Below are 16634 nucleotides of genomic sequence, written 5' to 3' on the forward strand. Positions count from 1 at the left end.
TCGGGTGGATAAGTTGCTGGGGACTATAGTATACTGTATTGTTATGTGTGTGATTATCGTAAAATACAGCACATCTTGAAGTTTTGAAGACTATTTTGAACCCAAGACTGCATTAATTCTCTCAGTCTCCTTCCTCCGTCAATTTATTCAGGCTGTGGAGGAAATTACTGGGGATTATAAAGTTTTCTTGGGTGAAGCAGGAGCCAAAGAGTAGCAGAGTTTTTGTATTATGATTGGGAGGAAATATCTACGTAACCAAACTTATTAAATCGTGTAGCCCCATGAGACTGGTGAAATACTCACTTCCTTGCCTAGCGTGAAAAAAAACCCATTAAGATTGGATAAAGCTTTTAAAAACACGTAATCTGCACAATAGTGTTATTGTATGAAACAATATTAATCTAGCGTGATAACAAAAGACATTGGCAACACTACACCGCTATCATCATGCTTTATAAAAAGAGCGCGCCTGTAAAGTGCCTTCAAACGTATGGTAATCGAGAAGCTATCAAGATGAATGGGCACTCTTTCTCCGCTCCGGGCACAAGCTCTGCAAGAATAAGAGGTGGTGTGAATTATGAACTCAAATGGACTGTCTAGTGTGTGGAAGAGACTGAACAATTGTCAAGGAAAGTATGAAGTGTGACGGTAACGTAAGAGCTCTGCATGATTAGTGTGTGGATATAACTTCTTGCACCTCTGCTTTCCAAAGTCTCTTTACTTAAAGCTTCGCGTGTTTTTGTTTATTGTGATTTTTTTTACGATTTTAGTGACAATATAGCAAGTTTCCTGCATCAAGAAGAGAAAAACTGTCTAGCTAAGTATCGCTGTCTTGGTGAATGCGTAAAATTAAGTGTTTCTCAAGATTTGCCTTAACTTTTTCTCACTCAAACATTGCACCGTCTCAACATGGCAGATATTCTGAAACGTTTTGCTCTCTCACCGTCACTGCTTTCCAAAGGTTCTAGTTAAAGATACTCGTGTATTTAAGGGTGTTTCTATGGTTCTGGTGATGGATTGGTAAGATTTCTAGTTTATTCAATGGAAAACCTGTCTTGAAAACCCTGTTAGTTGTCTCTGGGACCTTGAAAAACTCGCAGTGAAAGAATAAAGCGTTTTTAAGGGCGTTTTTATGGTTCTGATGATGGATTGGTAAGATTTCTAGTCTATTAAAAGGAGAAACTGTCTTGAAAACCCGGTTAGTTGTCTCTGTGGCCCTGAAAAACTCGCAGTGAGAGAATGAAGTGTTTTTAAGGGTATTTTTTGTGATTCTGGTGATGGATTGGTAAGATTTCTAGTTTATTTAAAGGAGAAACTGTCTTGAAAATCTGTCTAGTCGTCTCTGTGGCCCTGAAAATTATCGTAGTGAGAGAACAAGACAAATTTCTGAATATGGAACCATTCAAGTCACAACAGAGTGAGGGATGTTGGTGTGTCTTGCAAGGTTTATCGAAGGTGAAAATTGATGGTGCGTTACACTATTAAACTCTCAATTAATTAATCGGGCATCATTATAGTAACTTGTCGGAAAAGTTACCAGAGAGAGAGAGAGAGAGAGAGAATAACAGAATGTGAACTTTTTTCTGTCATGAGAATAATTGCCAAGTTATAAGTTATTGAAGACTGGTACGCTCTCTCTCTCTCTCTCTCTCTCTCTCTCTCTCTCTCTCTCTCTCTCTCGAAAACAAACATTGAAAAACCTAACAACTTTCACTACAACCTTCTAACTGAACACTCGAAAAATTGAATCCCCTTCCTTCTAATAGCTTCCTTACAACTTGCTTCACTACCACCAGAACCCTAATGAACCCTTCGAAAAAAAAAATATATAAAGAAAGAAATGAAAACTCGGTAACAAAAAAAAAAAAAAAAAAAACTCACAGTAACTTCCACAAGAATTCCAAACCAGTGAACCTGCTAGAATATCACCAGAACCTGCTAAACTATCACCAGAACCCTGAACCCTTTGAAAAAAAAAAGAAAAGAAAAACTCAAACACTTCCACTAACATTATCCATTTGAGAGACGCTGTAATGTTGGAGAATACAGCCCAAGGTTTATATGTGGCATGCGGTGGTGGTGGTGGTGGTGGATGTGGTTGGGAATAGAGGTGGTTCAGGTGTATGTGTGTGTGTGTGTGTTTTTGTTAGTTTGTTAGTGTGGTTGATTTCTTGGTGTGATTTTTCTTAATTGCAGTGGTGATTGTGGTGGTGGTGATTTTTATCTTTCATGCATTGTTCCTTTCCTTGAGTCATGTGATTAACAATTTCTCTCTCTCTCTCTCTCTCTCTCTCTCTCTCTCTCTCTCTCTCTCTCTCTCTCTCTCTCTCTCTCTCTCTCTCTGATGATGCTAATGCTTGACAAACTATCAATTGAATCTTAAACACAAAAAAATGGAGGGAGAACTGAAAACAAACCAAAACAAAACAAAAACAGCAAGACAAATACATGATAATATTTTGTAAAGAAACTAGAGGACTGAAAGAATGATAAGACAGTGAAAGAGAGAGAAAGAGAAAGAGAGAGAGGAAAATTTTGAAGGGACTGGGAAAATTAAGTGGAAAGTTGCACCATTACTGAGGCTCCCCCTTCCTATCCTTGTTTTATAGTAACCTGTACTTATCCTAACCTAACCTAACCTTACCTTTACCTTTCCTTACCTTTCCTTACCTCACCTCACCTCACCTCACCTAACTTAATCCTAACCTTACCTTATCTTAACCTAACCTAACCTAACCTTAACCTTAACCTTAACCTAACATATAGAGTAATGGCTTGGCTTATCAGTGAGGGCTCTGGAAATGACTGATTGCACTGGTATCTTGTGTCATCATTGCTCGCTCGGTTGTGTGGTGGTGGACAGTAGAGGGCAGTAATGGTAGGTATTAACAGTAACTATATCGTGGGTGTAGAGGTGGTGGTAGTGGTGCTGAGTGGTGGCATCTTACAAGGGAACGGTTTGTGGTGTTGAAGTACTGTTGTGTTTTTTGTCGTAAGTTTGTTTTGTGTGTTTAGCCGTTTGAGGTACGTGTTTGTTGCTTAACTTTCCTGCACACCAAAGGGATTAGATGAGATAGTGTTGTTGAAATTGCAAAGATAAGATTAAGATAGAGTTTAAGTGGAAATTTTGTTATGGTTTAAGTAAAGTGAAAAACAACAAGATTTAGAAGAATAGAGGGCTTTTTGAAACACACACACACACACACACACACACACACACACACACACACACACACACACACACACACACACACACACCGTGTAGTGTAGTGGTTAGCACGCTCGACTCACAATTGAGTGGGCCCAGGTTTGAGTCCCAGGGGCGGTGAGGCAAATGGGCGCAGCTCTTAATGTGCAGGGTGTGTTCACCTAGCAGTAAATAGGTGCGGGATGTAACTCGAGGGGTTGTGGCCTCGCTTTCCCAGTGTGTGGAGTGTGTTGTGGTCTCAGTCCTAACCGAAGATTGGTCTATGAGCTTTGAGCTCGCTCTGTAATGGGGAAGACTGGCTGGGTGACCAGCACACGACCGTAGTGAATTACACACACACAGAAGAATCTCAAAATCTATAACAGTTTACCTTCCTTTTGTATTCCTTTAGATTAGGGAAAGTTGTGTTGTGTTGCCTTTACTACTAACATTCCCCCCTCACTCCTCCCCAGACACCAGGAGTCTTGCCGATCCCAGTGCAGCAATCCTGGACAGCCAATCCAGCCGGGACATCCTCCTTTTCCTTCAGGCTGCCTCCAGGGACATCAGGGACCAGGTCTTTTGGGGTGTGTGTCGCCTCCCCACCTTTTTTTTTTTTTTTTTGTAAGAGAGGAAGCTTATCAAGGGTAACAAAAAAAAAAATGCCCATGTCTAATGCTGGACTCATGAGAGTGGTGTTTATGGAGTGTTGAGAGAGAGAGAGAGAGAGAGAGAGAGACCAGCATTTAAAGATATGTTATTGTGTGTGTGTATTTAACTGATGATTATATTTTATGATATGGTGAGAGAGAGAGAGAGAGAGAGAGAGAGAGAGAGAGAGAGAGAGAGAGAGAGAGAGAGAGAGAGAGAGAGTTCTGCTGTGGATGGACTACTAATCGGCCGTGTTGTCCCCTGTGCAGGAATTTGCCTCCAGGTGTTTGAGTTGTTCAGACACCAGCAACTTCCCTTGCAGTCTCCCTGGCTTAGGAACTTTCTGTTAAGGTGAGCTGTGTTTTTTCTTGTCTTGTCTTGTCTTGTCACATCACCACAGCATTGCCATCTTACCATCACCACCTTTGCCACTAACCAGTCACCACCCCTGCAGACAATGGCCCACTCCGCTGAGAGACCTTGGTGTGCGTCTGGCCGCCAGCAGGTACCGGGAGGAATACGAGGAGCAGGAGGAGCTTGGCCGTGGTGGGTTTGGCCGAGTGGTGCGGGCCAGAAACAAGCTGGACGGCCTGCACTACGCTCTCAAGATTGTGAAGACGCATGAGTGAGTGGTGTACTGTGTTTGTTGTTGTTTTATTGGTGGCAGAGTATGTTGTGTACATAAGGCAGCCCAGACACACACTCACTCACTCACACACACACACACACACACACACACACACACACACACACACACACACACACACACACACACACACACACACACACACACACACACACACACACACACACACACACACACACACACACACACACACACACACACACACACACACACACACACACACACCTGCTATGGATCTTTCAACATTGGAGCAGAGAAGGGAGAGAGGGGATCTCATACAAGTTTATAAATTGATAAACGGAATGGACTAAGTGGACAAGGAGTATCTGATCCTAAGAGAAGAATATGCCAGTCGAAGCACAAGATCACTTAGTAAGAAGCTGAGGAAGAGAAGATGTGTAAGAGATATTAAAAAGTATAGTTTCCTGCAAAGATGTGTTGAGACGTGGAACAGTTTGAATGAAGAAGTAGTGTCTGCAACGAGTGTGCATACTTTTAAAGTAAGATTGGATGAGTGTGTAGAACTATAACTAGGTAAACACACACACACACACACACACACACACACACACACACACACACACACACACACACACACACACACACACACACACACACACACACACACACACACTCACTCACTAATGTCATTGATACTCTTAGCAAGGCCAATTGGCGTGTCCTGGTGTGATGTACTGAAGCGGTGTGTGGTGTTGGCTCGATAGCATGGGTGAGATGTCCTTGGAGGCGTGTGAGCTGGAGGTGAAGACACTAGCCATGCTGGAACATCCCCGGGTGGTGCGGTACTTCACGGCCTGGGTGGAAGTGGAGTTATGGCCCTGGCGCCACCAGTTGTCCACTGCCACTCTCAGGGAACTCAGCAGGTGAGGTGTATGTGGAAGTCTTTGCCAGATTAGAACTCCCTGCCTGCTTCTGTGTTTCCTTAATGCAAGAGTTAACCGGTATTCTCAGTCACTCATCCCTTTCTCTGGCAAAGCGTGGAAGTTTCTGCCTACTTCTGTGTTTGCTCTGATATTGGAATACATATTGTGTCTGTGTTTCGTATGTAAGGGAAGGCGGTGTCAGGAGTGTGTTGTGATGCATTCTGTTTCCTTTCAGTGACTCAAGTGGTGATGACACTGAAGATTCCTCCTCTGAGAACGGTTAGCATGTTTTAAAACATTCATGTATCTTTACTTAAAGTTCTAAGAGCGTGTGTGTGTATTTACCTAATTATATTTACCTAGTTGTATTGTACAGGGTTGGAGTGGGGCTTGTAGTGTCCTGTCTCCATGTCTCCATTTATCCAATTTTTCTTTGAAGTTATGCACATATGAGCTGTAACAACTTTGTCACTCAATGCATTCCACTTTTCCACCGTTCCATGTGGAAGACTGTATTTTCCAATATCCTTCACACACTCCCTCATCTTAATCTTTGCATATCCTCTTGTCCTTCCAACTTCCATGTGTGTGTGTGTGTGTGTGTGTGTGTGTGTGTGTGTGTGTGTGTGTGTGTGTGTGTTTACCTAGTTATATTTACCTAGTTGTATTTTACGGGAGGGGAGCCTATGCTCGTGTTGTCCCATCTCTGTATCTCACAGTATCTAATTTTCTCTTAAAGTCGTGTATAGACTTTGCACACACCACGTCTCTGTCCAGTCCGTTCCATATATCTATCACTCTATGGGTGAAGCTCTTTTTCTTGAAGTCTCTTCTGTAGTTGTCTTTTCTGAGTTTTAGTCCATGTCCTCTTGTGTCCCTTCTGTCCCTCTTCAGCAAGTCTATCCTATCAGGAAGCTCCATATTATTCATTATTCTGTAGATGGTCAACAGGTCGCCTCTTTCTCTTCTCTGTTCCAGTGTTGGTAATTCCAGTCTCTCCAGTCTATTTTCATATGTATGAGTCAATAAGGTTGGGGCCAGTTTGGTAGCCGCTCTTTGTATCCTTTCAATTTTCCTGATATTCTTCCTGGTGTGAGGTGACCACAGTACTGCTGCATACTCCAGTCGTGGTCTGATCAAGGATACCAATAACTTTTTCACCATATTTTCATCAATATATGTGAATGCAATTCTAATATTTCTCAGTAAGTTGTAGGTCCCACCAACAATTTTATTTATATGTTTATTGGGGGACATTTCCTTTGTTATGAGAGCTCCCAGGTCCTTCTCGCTTTCCACCTTTTTAATCTTCTCTTCTCCAAGTTTATATTGTCTTCTTATCCTATTTTTGCTCTTCCCAAATTCCATTATGCTACATTTCTTAATGTTGAATTCCATCTCCCATCTTTTACTCCATTCCCGTAGTCTATCTAAGTCCTGCTGTAGAGTTCTACCATCATAGTATGACCCAACTTTCTTCAAAAGTTTTGTGTCATCTGCAAAGAAACTCATAGCTTTCTACTCCTTCGTCCATGTCATTTATGTATATTGCAAACAATAACACAGAACCTTGCGGAAACCCCACTTATAACTTCCTTCCAGGTGGACTCCTTTTCTCTAATTGTCACTCTCATAGTTCTTCCAATTAGGAAATCCTTCATCCATTCCAGCAATTTTCCTTTTATTCCCCTATATCTTCCAGTTTTCTTATTAATTTTCCATGTGGAACTTTATCAGATGCTTTTTTTTTTTTTTATCTAGAAATACACTGTCAACCCATCCATCTCTTTCCTGTGTTATGTCTATGACTTTAGAGTAAAAGTATGTAAGGTTTGTTATGCATCATCTTCCTTTTGTAAAGCCAAATTGTCTTTCATTATAGTCTGAATGAAAGATCACTTAGCCGTTGGCTGTTTCGGCCTGCAGCACTGCCACACTTGTACCAATATGCACCTCAAGTCAGGTACTTGATACTTATTAACTGAATGGTGTTGTAGGACATATACATTGTGATGCTCTAAAAAGGCAAGTTAGAGGAATTTGTGTTTATTTTTAAATATATTTTGCATTGTTTTTGTAAACACAACAATACTTGACAGCGTTTCCTTCGAGTGTTGTCACATCCCTCTGGGTGACCGAGTGAGGTCACAGGTCAAAGTGACCGTGTTAATCCACGGGTCACTTCCTCTCCCGCTACCAGCCAGGATGAGAGAGAGAGAGAGAGAGAGAGAGACTGACTGACTGACTGACTGACTGACTGACTGACTGACTGACTGACTGACAGGCAGATTCTTTTCTCAAATTTTAGTAATTTATAAGTAAGTATAGATCTCTGATAGAAATGTATTTGCATGAAATGTAAATTCTATATGGAGAGAGAGAGAGAGAGAGAGAGAGAGAGAGAGAGAGAGAGAGAGAGAGAGTCTGATGTGTGGGAAGCAAGGTTCTCATTGACACATAGGCTCTAATCCCTTAATTTGCCCAGCGCAAGGTTTGGCAGTGCCGCAGGCCGGGAAATCCCGGAAAAAGCCAACACCCAAGTGATCTTCATAAAATGGTCAGACTATAATTATATTGTTTTCTTCCAAATGTTTGGTCCATCTTTCTTTGATCACACATTCACATATTGTAGCTATTGTACTTGTTAGGGACACTGGCGTGTAATTTGTTGGGTTCTCTTTATTTCCTCCTTTATGTATTGGCACAATATTGGCTTTTTTCCAGTCTTCTGGTACTTTTCCCTTTTCAATAGAACATTTTATTATATTGTATACCTTATTTGCCAGCTCTTCTCTACACTCTCTCAATATCCAATTTGCATTTCCATCCGGACCGTGTGATCTTCTTACATCTAAATTTCGTAGTTGTATCATTATTTCCTGCTCTGAAATAATGATGTCACTCATCAGAGGAGATTTATTTCATAGTTCTTCATAATTAATGTTTTTTTCTCTTGTAAAAACTTCTTGAAAGTGTCCGTTCAGTATTTCAGCCATTTCCAATTCATCGCTGTATTCATTATTTTCATAAACTAGTTTCTCTATTTCGTGTTTATTTTTCAACTTTCCGTTTATGTATCTATAAAAGATCTTTGGCTGTTCCTTGCATTTTTCTATTATGTTTTTCTCATAGTTTTTCTTTTCATCTCTTCATATTTTAACATAAGTTGTTCCTTTCTCTGATATAGTCTTGCCACTTCCTTGGACGTTTGTCTTTTCTCCATATCTTTCACATTCTATCTCTTCTATCTCTTGCTTCTTCACATTTTCTATTAAACCATTCTTCCTTATATTTATCTTTAATTTTCAGCCTTGGTACATATTTATTCACTCCGTTATTATAAATTTCTTTAAATGTCATCCACTTTTCCTCCACTCCTGCCTGGTTGTCAAGTTTAGTCCAGTCAGTGTTTTGGAAAAGTCTTTGAGTTCACTAAAATTTGTTTTACTATAGTATATCAGTCTTCCTTCTCTATGTTTTTCATTCCGTTGTTTATCAATCACTTCCTTGAAGGTCGCTACTGGTTGCTTTTTGCCAAAGGTGTCTTATACTCTACACCATTCACAATTCCAGGTTCCATTGTAAATGATAAATTCAGTCTGGATGGCTCTTCACTCTTCCTAAATCTGGTGTTTTTTTTAACCCATTGTGCCATTGTATATTCCAAAGTTAACTCCAGTAATGTGTATCCCCATGTATTCTTATTTCCCTCTGTAGTCATATTTTCCTAGTGCACTTCCTTACAGTTGAAGTCCCCCATTATTACAGTATTTCTTTTCTTTTTTAATATTTCAATTAGTGAGCATTTAGTATCTTTCAGAACTTCTCCATACTCTTCTAGACTCCAAAATCTTGTCTTGGGTGGAACACATCAGACTACAAATTCTCTCCTCTTCCTATAATTTTTCTCAACTACAACTGAGCTAATTTCTGCACTGTTTTTGCCATAATTCACGTTCAATACCTTTAAGTTCTTTATGCTTAATATCATCACTCCTTCACCCTGTTTTGCTTCTCTATTTTTCATGTAGATATTATATAGACTGTTCCCAATTATGTTTGGTGGCAGTTGATCTCTTAGTTTGGTTTCTGCAATCCCCATTATGTCAGGCTCAATCTTCTTAATAAAGTCATTCAATCCATTTATCCCTGAGACGAGTCCGTTTATATTAGTATAAGCAACTTTTAATTTTCCACCTTTCCCGTCATTTCCTCCTCTGCTCTTTCTTCTCCTTCCTTGATGTACCATTTTCTCTGTCTCATGTTCCAAACTTTCCAAAAAAAACTTTTTTTTCTCAGTCGTATGTTTCTCATTTCTTTCTTTAACTTCATTTCTCAATTCTTTCAATCTTTCTCTCTCTTCCAAATTCATGTCTCTTTTTATCCATACATCTTTGTATACATCTGAATGTGCTAGCTTCCTTGCTCTCATTAGTAGTTCTTCCACTGCTACTTGTGATCTCAGTTTTATTTTCATAGGTTTTGCATGTCCATCACTATATTTCCCCATCCTATACACTTCTTCTATTTCTCTTTCAAGACTTTGTTCTTCGTCCTGAACCATATTTATTATGTGTGTGAGTGTGAATGGGAGAGTGTGTGAAGACTGATGTGGCCCTCCTTGCAGATGTGTGTGGAAGCCCACCATTAGGGAAGGGAGGCACCAGCCCTGACGACGACGACAGCATACTGTTCCAGGACACTGGGCCGGGAGAGAGGGAAGGCAAGGCAGCCGCTCAGCCTCCCTCAGACAGACACTGCCACACTAACGGCTATACCCACTGCTCCCTCCTGCCCTTCCAGCCCCACCCAGCACCACGGCTCAGAAAGGTCCTGTACATTCAGATGAAGCTGTACGGCAAGTCTCTGAGGAAGTGGATGGACGACAGGAACAGCAGCGACTCGCCTTCAGTGGTGGGGACGGAATGCCTCAGAATATTCCATGAGGTTTTAGAGGCACTGTGTTATATCCATGCTAAAGGATACATGCACAGAGATGTCAAGGTGAGTGTTGGGTGTGGTGTGTCATCCTGCCACACCACACACTACACACCACACAGTACACTCCTAACCTCTTCAGTACTATAATGTTTCCATATTCATTCTGGTGACTATTTGGTGATTTTATACAGCTTCAGAAACTCATTTTGGGGATTAAAATAGTGAAGACTGTGGCCACTAATCTTCTGCCCTTCATACACCCTTCCTAACGTCAATAAAAATAGTCTAATGGCACACAAATCTCAAGGTAATAATGTGTCGTAGTACTGAAGGGGTTAAACAGGTGCCTCAGTCTTGTGTCAGTTCCTTCAGGAGTGAGTCGGGCAAGGCTTTTCATGGGGTAGTAAGGTGTGGTAAGGAGGTCCAGGCTTAGGTGATATTTAGTGGTGAATCTGGACACACACACACACACATGCACATGCACACGCACACACACACACTAACAAATGCTGCATCTTTGACAGCCGGACAACATTCTCTTCACGCTGGATGGAAGTAACGTTCTGCTAGGAGACTTTGGCTTGGCTCGGCTCATTACTCACTCACCCAGCGTCTCGTCATCCGGCAGCCCCTCCACCCACACCCGTAATGTGGGCACCTTTCTCTACACTGCCCCGGAAGTGAAGGAAGGGAATTATGGAGAAAAGGTGAGGTGTTGTATGTACTGTCTCGTAGGTGTTGATTGGTGTGTTTCTCTGACTTGTTGACATCATGGCCCTGGTTTTCAAAAGCCACAGAGATGATTTGCTGGCTTCTCAAGACTGTTTCTCCGGGTAATGTTGAAATCTTGTTTATCTGTCACTAGAACTGTAAAAATGCCCTTAAAAACACACACACACACACACACACACACACACACACACACACACACACACACACACACACACACACACACAAAGAAATTCTTTCAAGAGACAAATTGGATGAAATTCAAGAGTGCTAAGGGAGCAAATGAAAAGTGGAAGGAATTTATAAAAATATACAAAGAAGGTGAGAAAAAATTTGTACCAATAAGACAACATAGAGAAGTTGGAAAGCAGGACTGGTTTAACGATAGATGTGAAAAGGCTAGAACAAGAAAAGAGGATGCATGGAAGAGGTGGAGAAGGAAAAGACGGATTAAGCAGTGGGAAAGTTACAAAAGAGCAAGAAATGAATATGTGTTGATTAGAAGAGAAGAAAGAAAGAAACAAGAAAAGGATATAATTGATAAATGTAAAGACCAACCAAGGCTTTTTACAGACATGTGAACAACAACATCAAAAATAGAGAAAGTATTGAAAGTTTAGAAGTAAATGGAGTATGCAGTGAAGATCCCAGGAAATGGCAGAGGCTATGAATGGATGCTTTCGGAAGGTATTCACAAAGGAGACTGCTTTTGACAAACCACTGGTAATGGAACAGAAAGGGATTATGAAGGAGTTTCAAGTAACTGTGGAGGAGATCAAGAACATGATGGGGAGTTTAGAAGTGAGAAAAGCTGTGGGACCTGATGGGGTATCAGGATGGATTTTAAGAGAATGCAGGGAGCAATTGGCAGAAAAAGTTTGTGAAGTAATTGATGCCTCATTAAGGGAAGGTGTAGTGCCCCAAGACTGGAAAAGAGCTAACATTGTCCCAATCTATAAATCAGGTAACAAGAGAGACCCATTGAACTATAGACCAGTGTCACTTACAAGTGTGGTAGCTAAGATGTGTGAGAGGGTGGTGAAGAATAGATGGACAGACTTCTTGGAGAAAAATGACATACTTTGTGAGTGTCAATTTGGTTTTAGAAAAGGGCGTTCATGCACGACAAACCTGATATGTTACTATTCGAGGGTGATAGATGTAATACAGGAAAGAGATGGTTGGGCTGATGGAATATATCTGGATTTAAAAAAGGCCTTTGATAAGGTACCACACCAGAGACTGATCTGGAAACTTGAAATGGTAGGAGGAGTGCATGGCAGTTTACTAAAATGGATGGAAGACTTTTGGTAGGAAGAGAAATGAGAACAATAATTAAGGACAGACCATCAGAATGGGGATTGGTGGAGAGTGGAGTTCCACAGGGATCAGTGTTGGCACCAGTAATGTTCGCAGTCTACATAAATGACATGGTGGATGGGGTGTCCAGTTATGTGAGCCTATTTGCAGACGATGCAAAATTGTTAAGAAAAGTGAGATGTGACAAAGATTGCGAACTACTCCAGGAAGACTTGGACAGAATATGGAAATGGAGCTGTACATGGCAAATGGAGTTCAACACGACAAAATGCAAGAAAATAGAGTTTGGCAAGAGTGAAAGAAGAATCAGGAGTATGTACAAGATAGGAAATGAAGACATAAAACCAGTCATGAAGAAAAAGACCTTGGGGTGACAATTACCAATGACCTATCGCCAGAGAGACATATAAACAAAATAATTGGAGAAGTATTGAACTTATTGAGGAACATAAGAGTGGCGTTCGATATCTAGATGAAGAAATGATGAAGAAAATAATTACTGCAATGATAAGACCGAGGCTTGAATATGCAACAATACAGTGGGCTCCGAACTTAAAGAAACACATAAGGAAACTAGAGAAAGTACAGAGGGCTGCAACAAAATGGTGCCTGACTTAAGAGATTTGACTTATGAAGACAGACTGAAAAGAATGCAACTTCCAACCCTGGAAAACAGAAGAGAAAGGGGAGACCTGATAGCAATATACAGAGTGATGATTGGCATGGAAAAATGGATAGGGAAGATCTGTGTATGTGGAATGGAAGAATGTCGAGAGGGCATGGGAAAAACTAAAATGGCCACTTATAGGAGAGATGTGAAAAATATAGCTTCCTCATAGAAGGGTGGAAGCATGGAATAGTTTAGACGTGGAAGTGGTCAACGCAAGGAATATTCATGATTTTAAGAAAAAGCTGGACATTAATAGATATGGAGACGGGACAACACGAGCATAGCTCTTTTCCCGTATGTTACAATTAGGTAAATACAATTAGGTAAATACACACACACACACACACACACACACCTACCTCTGTCATTAAGTGGAGTGTCTCCCTGACAGGGTGACTTATACAGCCTGGGCATCATTCTGCTGGAGCTGTTCTCGCTGTTCAAGACTCACTCAGAGAGGATCGTCGTCATTACAGATCTTAAAGAGAAGGGACACCTCGATCCACACTGGACTGAATGCTGGCCCTCCATTGTAAGTGTGTGTGTGTGTGTGTGTGTGTGTGTGTGTGTGTGTGTGTGTGTGTGTGTGTGTGTGTGTGCGCGTCAGTTTGACGTATGAGTTCACATTACTGGCAAAAGTTTACCACAAAGACAGTTTTTTGTTTTGTCTGAGTTGCCTCATCACAGCTCCGTGTTTCCTTCCCTCCACCGTCCAGTGAGTCTTCCTTTCCTTCCCATGGCTAATGTGGATTCCTCTTCCACCACAGGCCGAGTGGGTTAAGAGACTCGTCGATAAAGACCCAGCCAGCCGCCCGTCGGCCAAGGAGTTACTCGAGTCGTCCTTGTTTCCCCAGCTAGACCCACCGCCATCCCCCACCTCTCCTGCTGCTGCCGCCAGCCTCCTGGTGCCGGCCCTCCCGCTGGGTGCCCAGGGTTGGGTGCTGCGGCCGCCTCTGTTAATTTTTCTCATTCGCAGTTTACGAGTGTTACTTCAGTTGAGGCTAATTGTGTTACCGCCGTGGAATCCGTCAATAATTGTGCCGTTCGTATTGAGGAGTGCACTTCAAAGGACGAAGAAATTGCATCTTTGAAAAAAGAGAATGCCTTGTTGAAGGAACAAAACGACGCCTTAAAACGAAGACTGGAGGTGCTGGAGCGTGGCGGGATTGGTGACGCCGCTGCCGCACCAGCCAGTTTAGATTAGCACTGCTGATGTCGATTACTGATGTCTGTGTGATACATTCTTATTCCTTATGTCTTATTACAATCAATACCACTAGTGACTCTAAGCCATTCTTCCATGGGCTGTGGCCCAACTCACCCATCTTGATAGAAGCAAGCCCCACCAGCCAGCCAGCCAGCTTGTCAGTGCATGTCATTGTGCTGCAGTAGAGAGCACTTCATCCTGGCAGCAGCTGAGTCATTGCTGCACGTCCCAGGAACCACAACACTTGCCAGTAGCCTTTTAACTTGCTCGCTGCTTGGCAGATGTCTGTTGGTGCCATGCTCCTTGCTGGCAGTCCTGTGTGTGTGCCGCCACGCTGCACGGCAACACTGCCTGAAGTCAGAGGGGTGAGTGTTCGGCATGGCAGTGTTGGTGGTTCCTGGAGGATGTGTGGTGATGGGGCGGCGGGTTGCTGGTGCTGCTTGGGCTGGGGGGACACAGCACTGAGTTTGTGATGTGTTGTTGAGGGCTTGTGGTTCCCTGAGAGGGGGAGGAGGCAGAGGCAGTTATCTAACAAATGTTAGCATGTAGTGAGAGCAATTATTTCTTTATTTTATTAACTGTTGCATCATTTTAACTTTGGCTGTCAGTCCTTGAAGGAAAACCTTTGACCTTACAAAGGCATTTTGGTGTAGAGTGGGAAGCATTTGTCCCGGTGGGAGGGGAGCGTGATCCACCTGCCAAGGACAGCATGCTGTAAAGTTAGGTTTGCATTGAGGACAGTGTTGCCTGTGAAAACTGGTTTCAAACTTTCTGTCCTTCCTCCCAGAGGCTGCCAGACACATCTGGACACTGTACAGTCATTGTTATAGTGCTGTGAACATAGTGTACATAGCTGCTGGTCCTGTGAGAGGCAAAGCGGACAGTCCAACACCTGCGCTGTTGCTGTATTGTCCGAGGCAGTGAGGAGCCACAGCACAGGCTGTTGGTGCAGCGCCGCACCGCCGGGCAGCAAAGTGCCACCGGCTGCTATTGCTGAGATTGTTATATAGCCATATACATACATATATATATATATATATATATATATATATATATATATATATATATATATATATATATATATATATATATATATATGTATAGATAGATAGATATACATATATATACGTATATACAGTGTACAGCTGCCCAACACTACCTTTACCGTGTACATACTGCATAGCATTATTAACGTCACTGACAGCCACCGCGGGGCGCTGTGATGCTGTCTTGGTTTTATTACAATTTATATTAATTGGGTTGTTGATGCCAAAAACCAACTTACTCCAAGAGTACACAATTGTTGCCAAAATTTTGCAGAAGAGCTTAAATTGTCCAGTTGTAATAGAGCTCCCTTGAGGCTCAGGCCAGGAAAGCATGGTGAGTCAGTGTTCTATACCAAAAAGTATAGTGCTTTACACACATGCATGTTGATTTGTTTGTAAGTAAAGTACGTAGCATTCTGAACTGTTTTTGTTGTCTCCTTCATTCTCACCAACACACACACACACACACACACACACACATGCACACATTTATTGGGTTCAATACTTGCACTACATTGGTGAACCTGTGTGTCTTGGAACAGCCTGAGGAGTAAGCAGGCAGTGTGGTGAGGTAGGAAGACAGAGAAGTGGGATGGAGTGTAGCAGCAGCAGCAGCAATAGCAGCACCGGCATGTTGACAAGAAGAGCCGTTTCAGACAATGGGCAAGTGAGATGGACTGACGGTGAGTATTGGCAAAGAGTGGAGAGATGTTTGAGGGAGGAATGCGTTAATAAAACACTACAAGGTGAATGTTTCGAGAAGGGGACAGCAATGAAGGTGTGAGTTGGTAAAGTCTGGGAACAGTGGTAGTGAGTGGGTAGTGGTGGCTGTGGGAAAGAGGAGTCATGTTTGAAGAAGTTTGAAGAACATAGAATACAGTAGACAGCAGGGTGAGTGGGGGAGGAAGGGGACAAGATGTAAGATGCAAGTAGGCTCAAATATTTGGAAGCAGTGCTGGTTAGACACGGTGCCATTGATATAAAAGTGTTATGTGAAATTCAGGCAGAGTGTAGGATCACTGGCTAATGCTAAGAGGGTGGGATGTGTCTAAGGATGCAAAAAAGAGGTTTGAGGAATAATGTTATCCTGCTGGCAATGACATCAGGATCAGAGGATGTGTAATAAGTACATAGTGAGGACTTGAGGAAATGAGTTTTCTGAGAGCAGCATGCATGAGAGAGAGAGAGAGAGAGAGAGGAATGACAGTAAGTATAAGTGGTGTAGTCTGAGCCTCTCAAGCTGCATCAATTGTGGAGTGACAGAAGTTAACAGAGTTTGTATGTCTACACAAGAACCAAGTGACACACACACACACACACACACTTGTATGAAAGAGGAATGTGCACCAGTGT

General features: G+C 42.1%; 1 protein-coding gene across 1 annotated transcript; it reads left to right on the top strand.

Moving 5' to 3' along the window:
• The first annotated feature begins 449 nt into the window (after positions 1-449).
• LOC123516015 (eukaryotic translation initiation factor 2-alpha kinase 3-like) lies at positions 450-15702 on the top strand. The gene is made up of 10 exons (XM_045275011.1): positions 450-565; positions 3661-3774; positions 4108-4189; positions 4293-4463; positions 5210-5368; positions 5604-5647; positions 9996-10372; positions 10834-11016; positions 13420-13560; positions 13796-15702. Exons 1-10 carry the CDS (start codon positions 514-516, stop codon positions 14117-14119), a joined length of 1647 nt encoding a protein of 548 aa, XP_045130946.1. The 5' UTR covers positions 450-513; the 3' UTR covers positions 14120-15702.
• Positions 15703-16634: the final 932 nt, after the last annotated feature.

The sequence above is a fragment of the Portunus trituberculatus genome, chromosome 5 (genome assembly GCF_017591435.1).
Source record: "Portunus trituberculatus isolate SZX2019 chromosome 5, ASM1759143v1, whole genome shotgun sequence".
Classification (NCBI taxonomy): domain Eukaryota; kingdom Metazoa; phylum Arthropoda; class Malacostraca; order Decapoda; family Portunidae; genus Portunus; species Portunus trituberculatus.

What these genes read in the sequence shown, in the direction of transcription:
- LOC123516015 (XM_045275011.1), top strand. Translation starts at nt 514, where the DNA reads ATGAATGGGCACTCTTTCTCCGCTCCGGGCACAAGCTCTGCAAGAATA. An exon ending in CAGGGACCAGGTCTTTTGGG is followed by an intron (nt 3,775 to 4,107) that starts GTGTGTGTCGCC and finishes TCCCCTGTGCAG; the next exon opens with GAATTTGCCTCCAGGTGTTT. An exon ending in CTTAGGAACTTTCTGTTAAG is followed by an intron (nt 4,190 to 4,292) that starts GTGAGCTGTGTT and finishes CCACCCCTGCAG; the next exon opens with ACAATGGCCCACTCCGCTGA.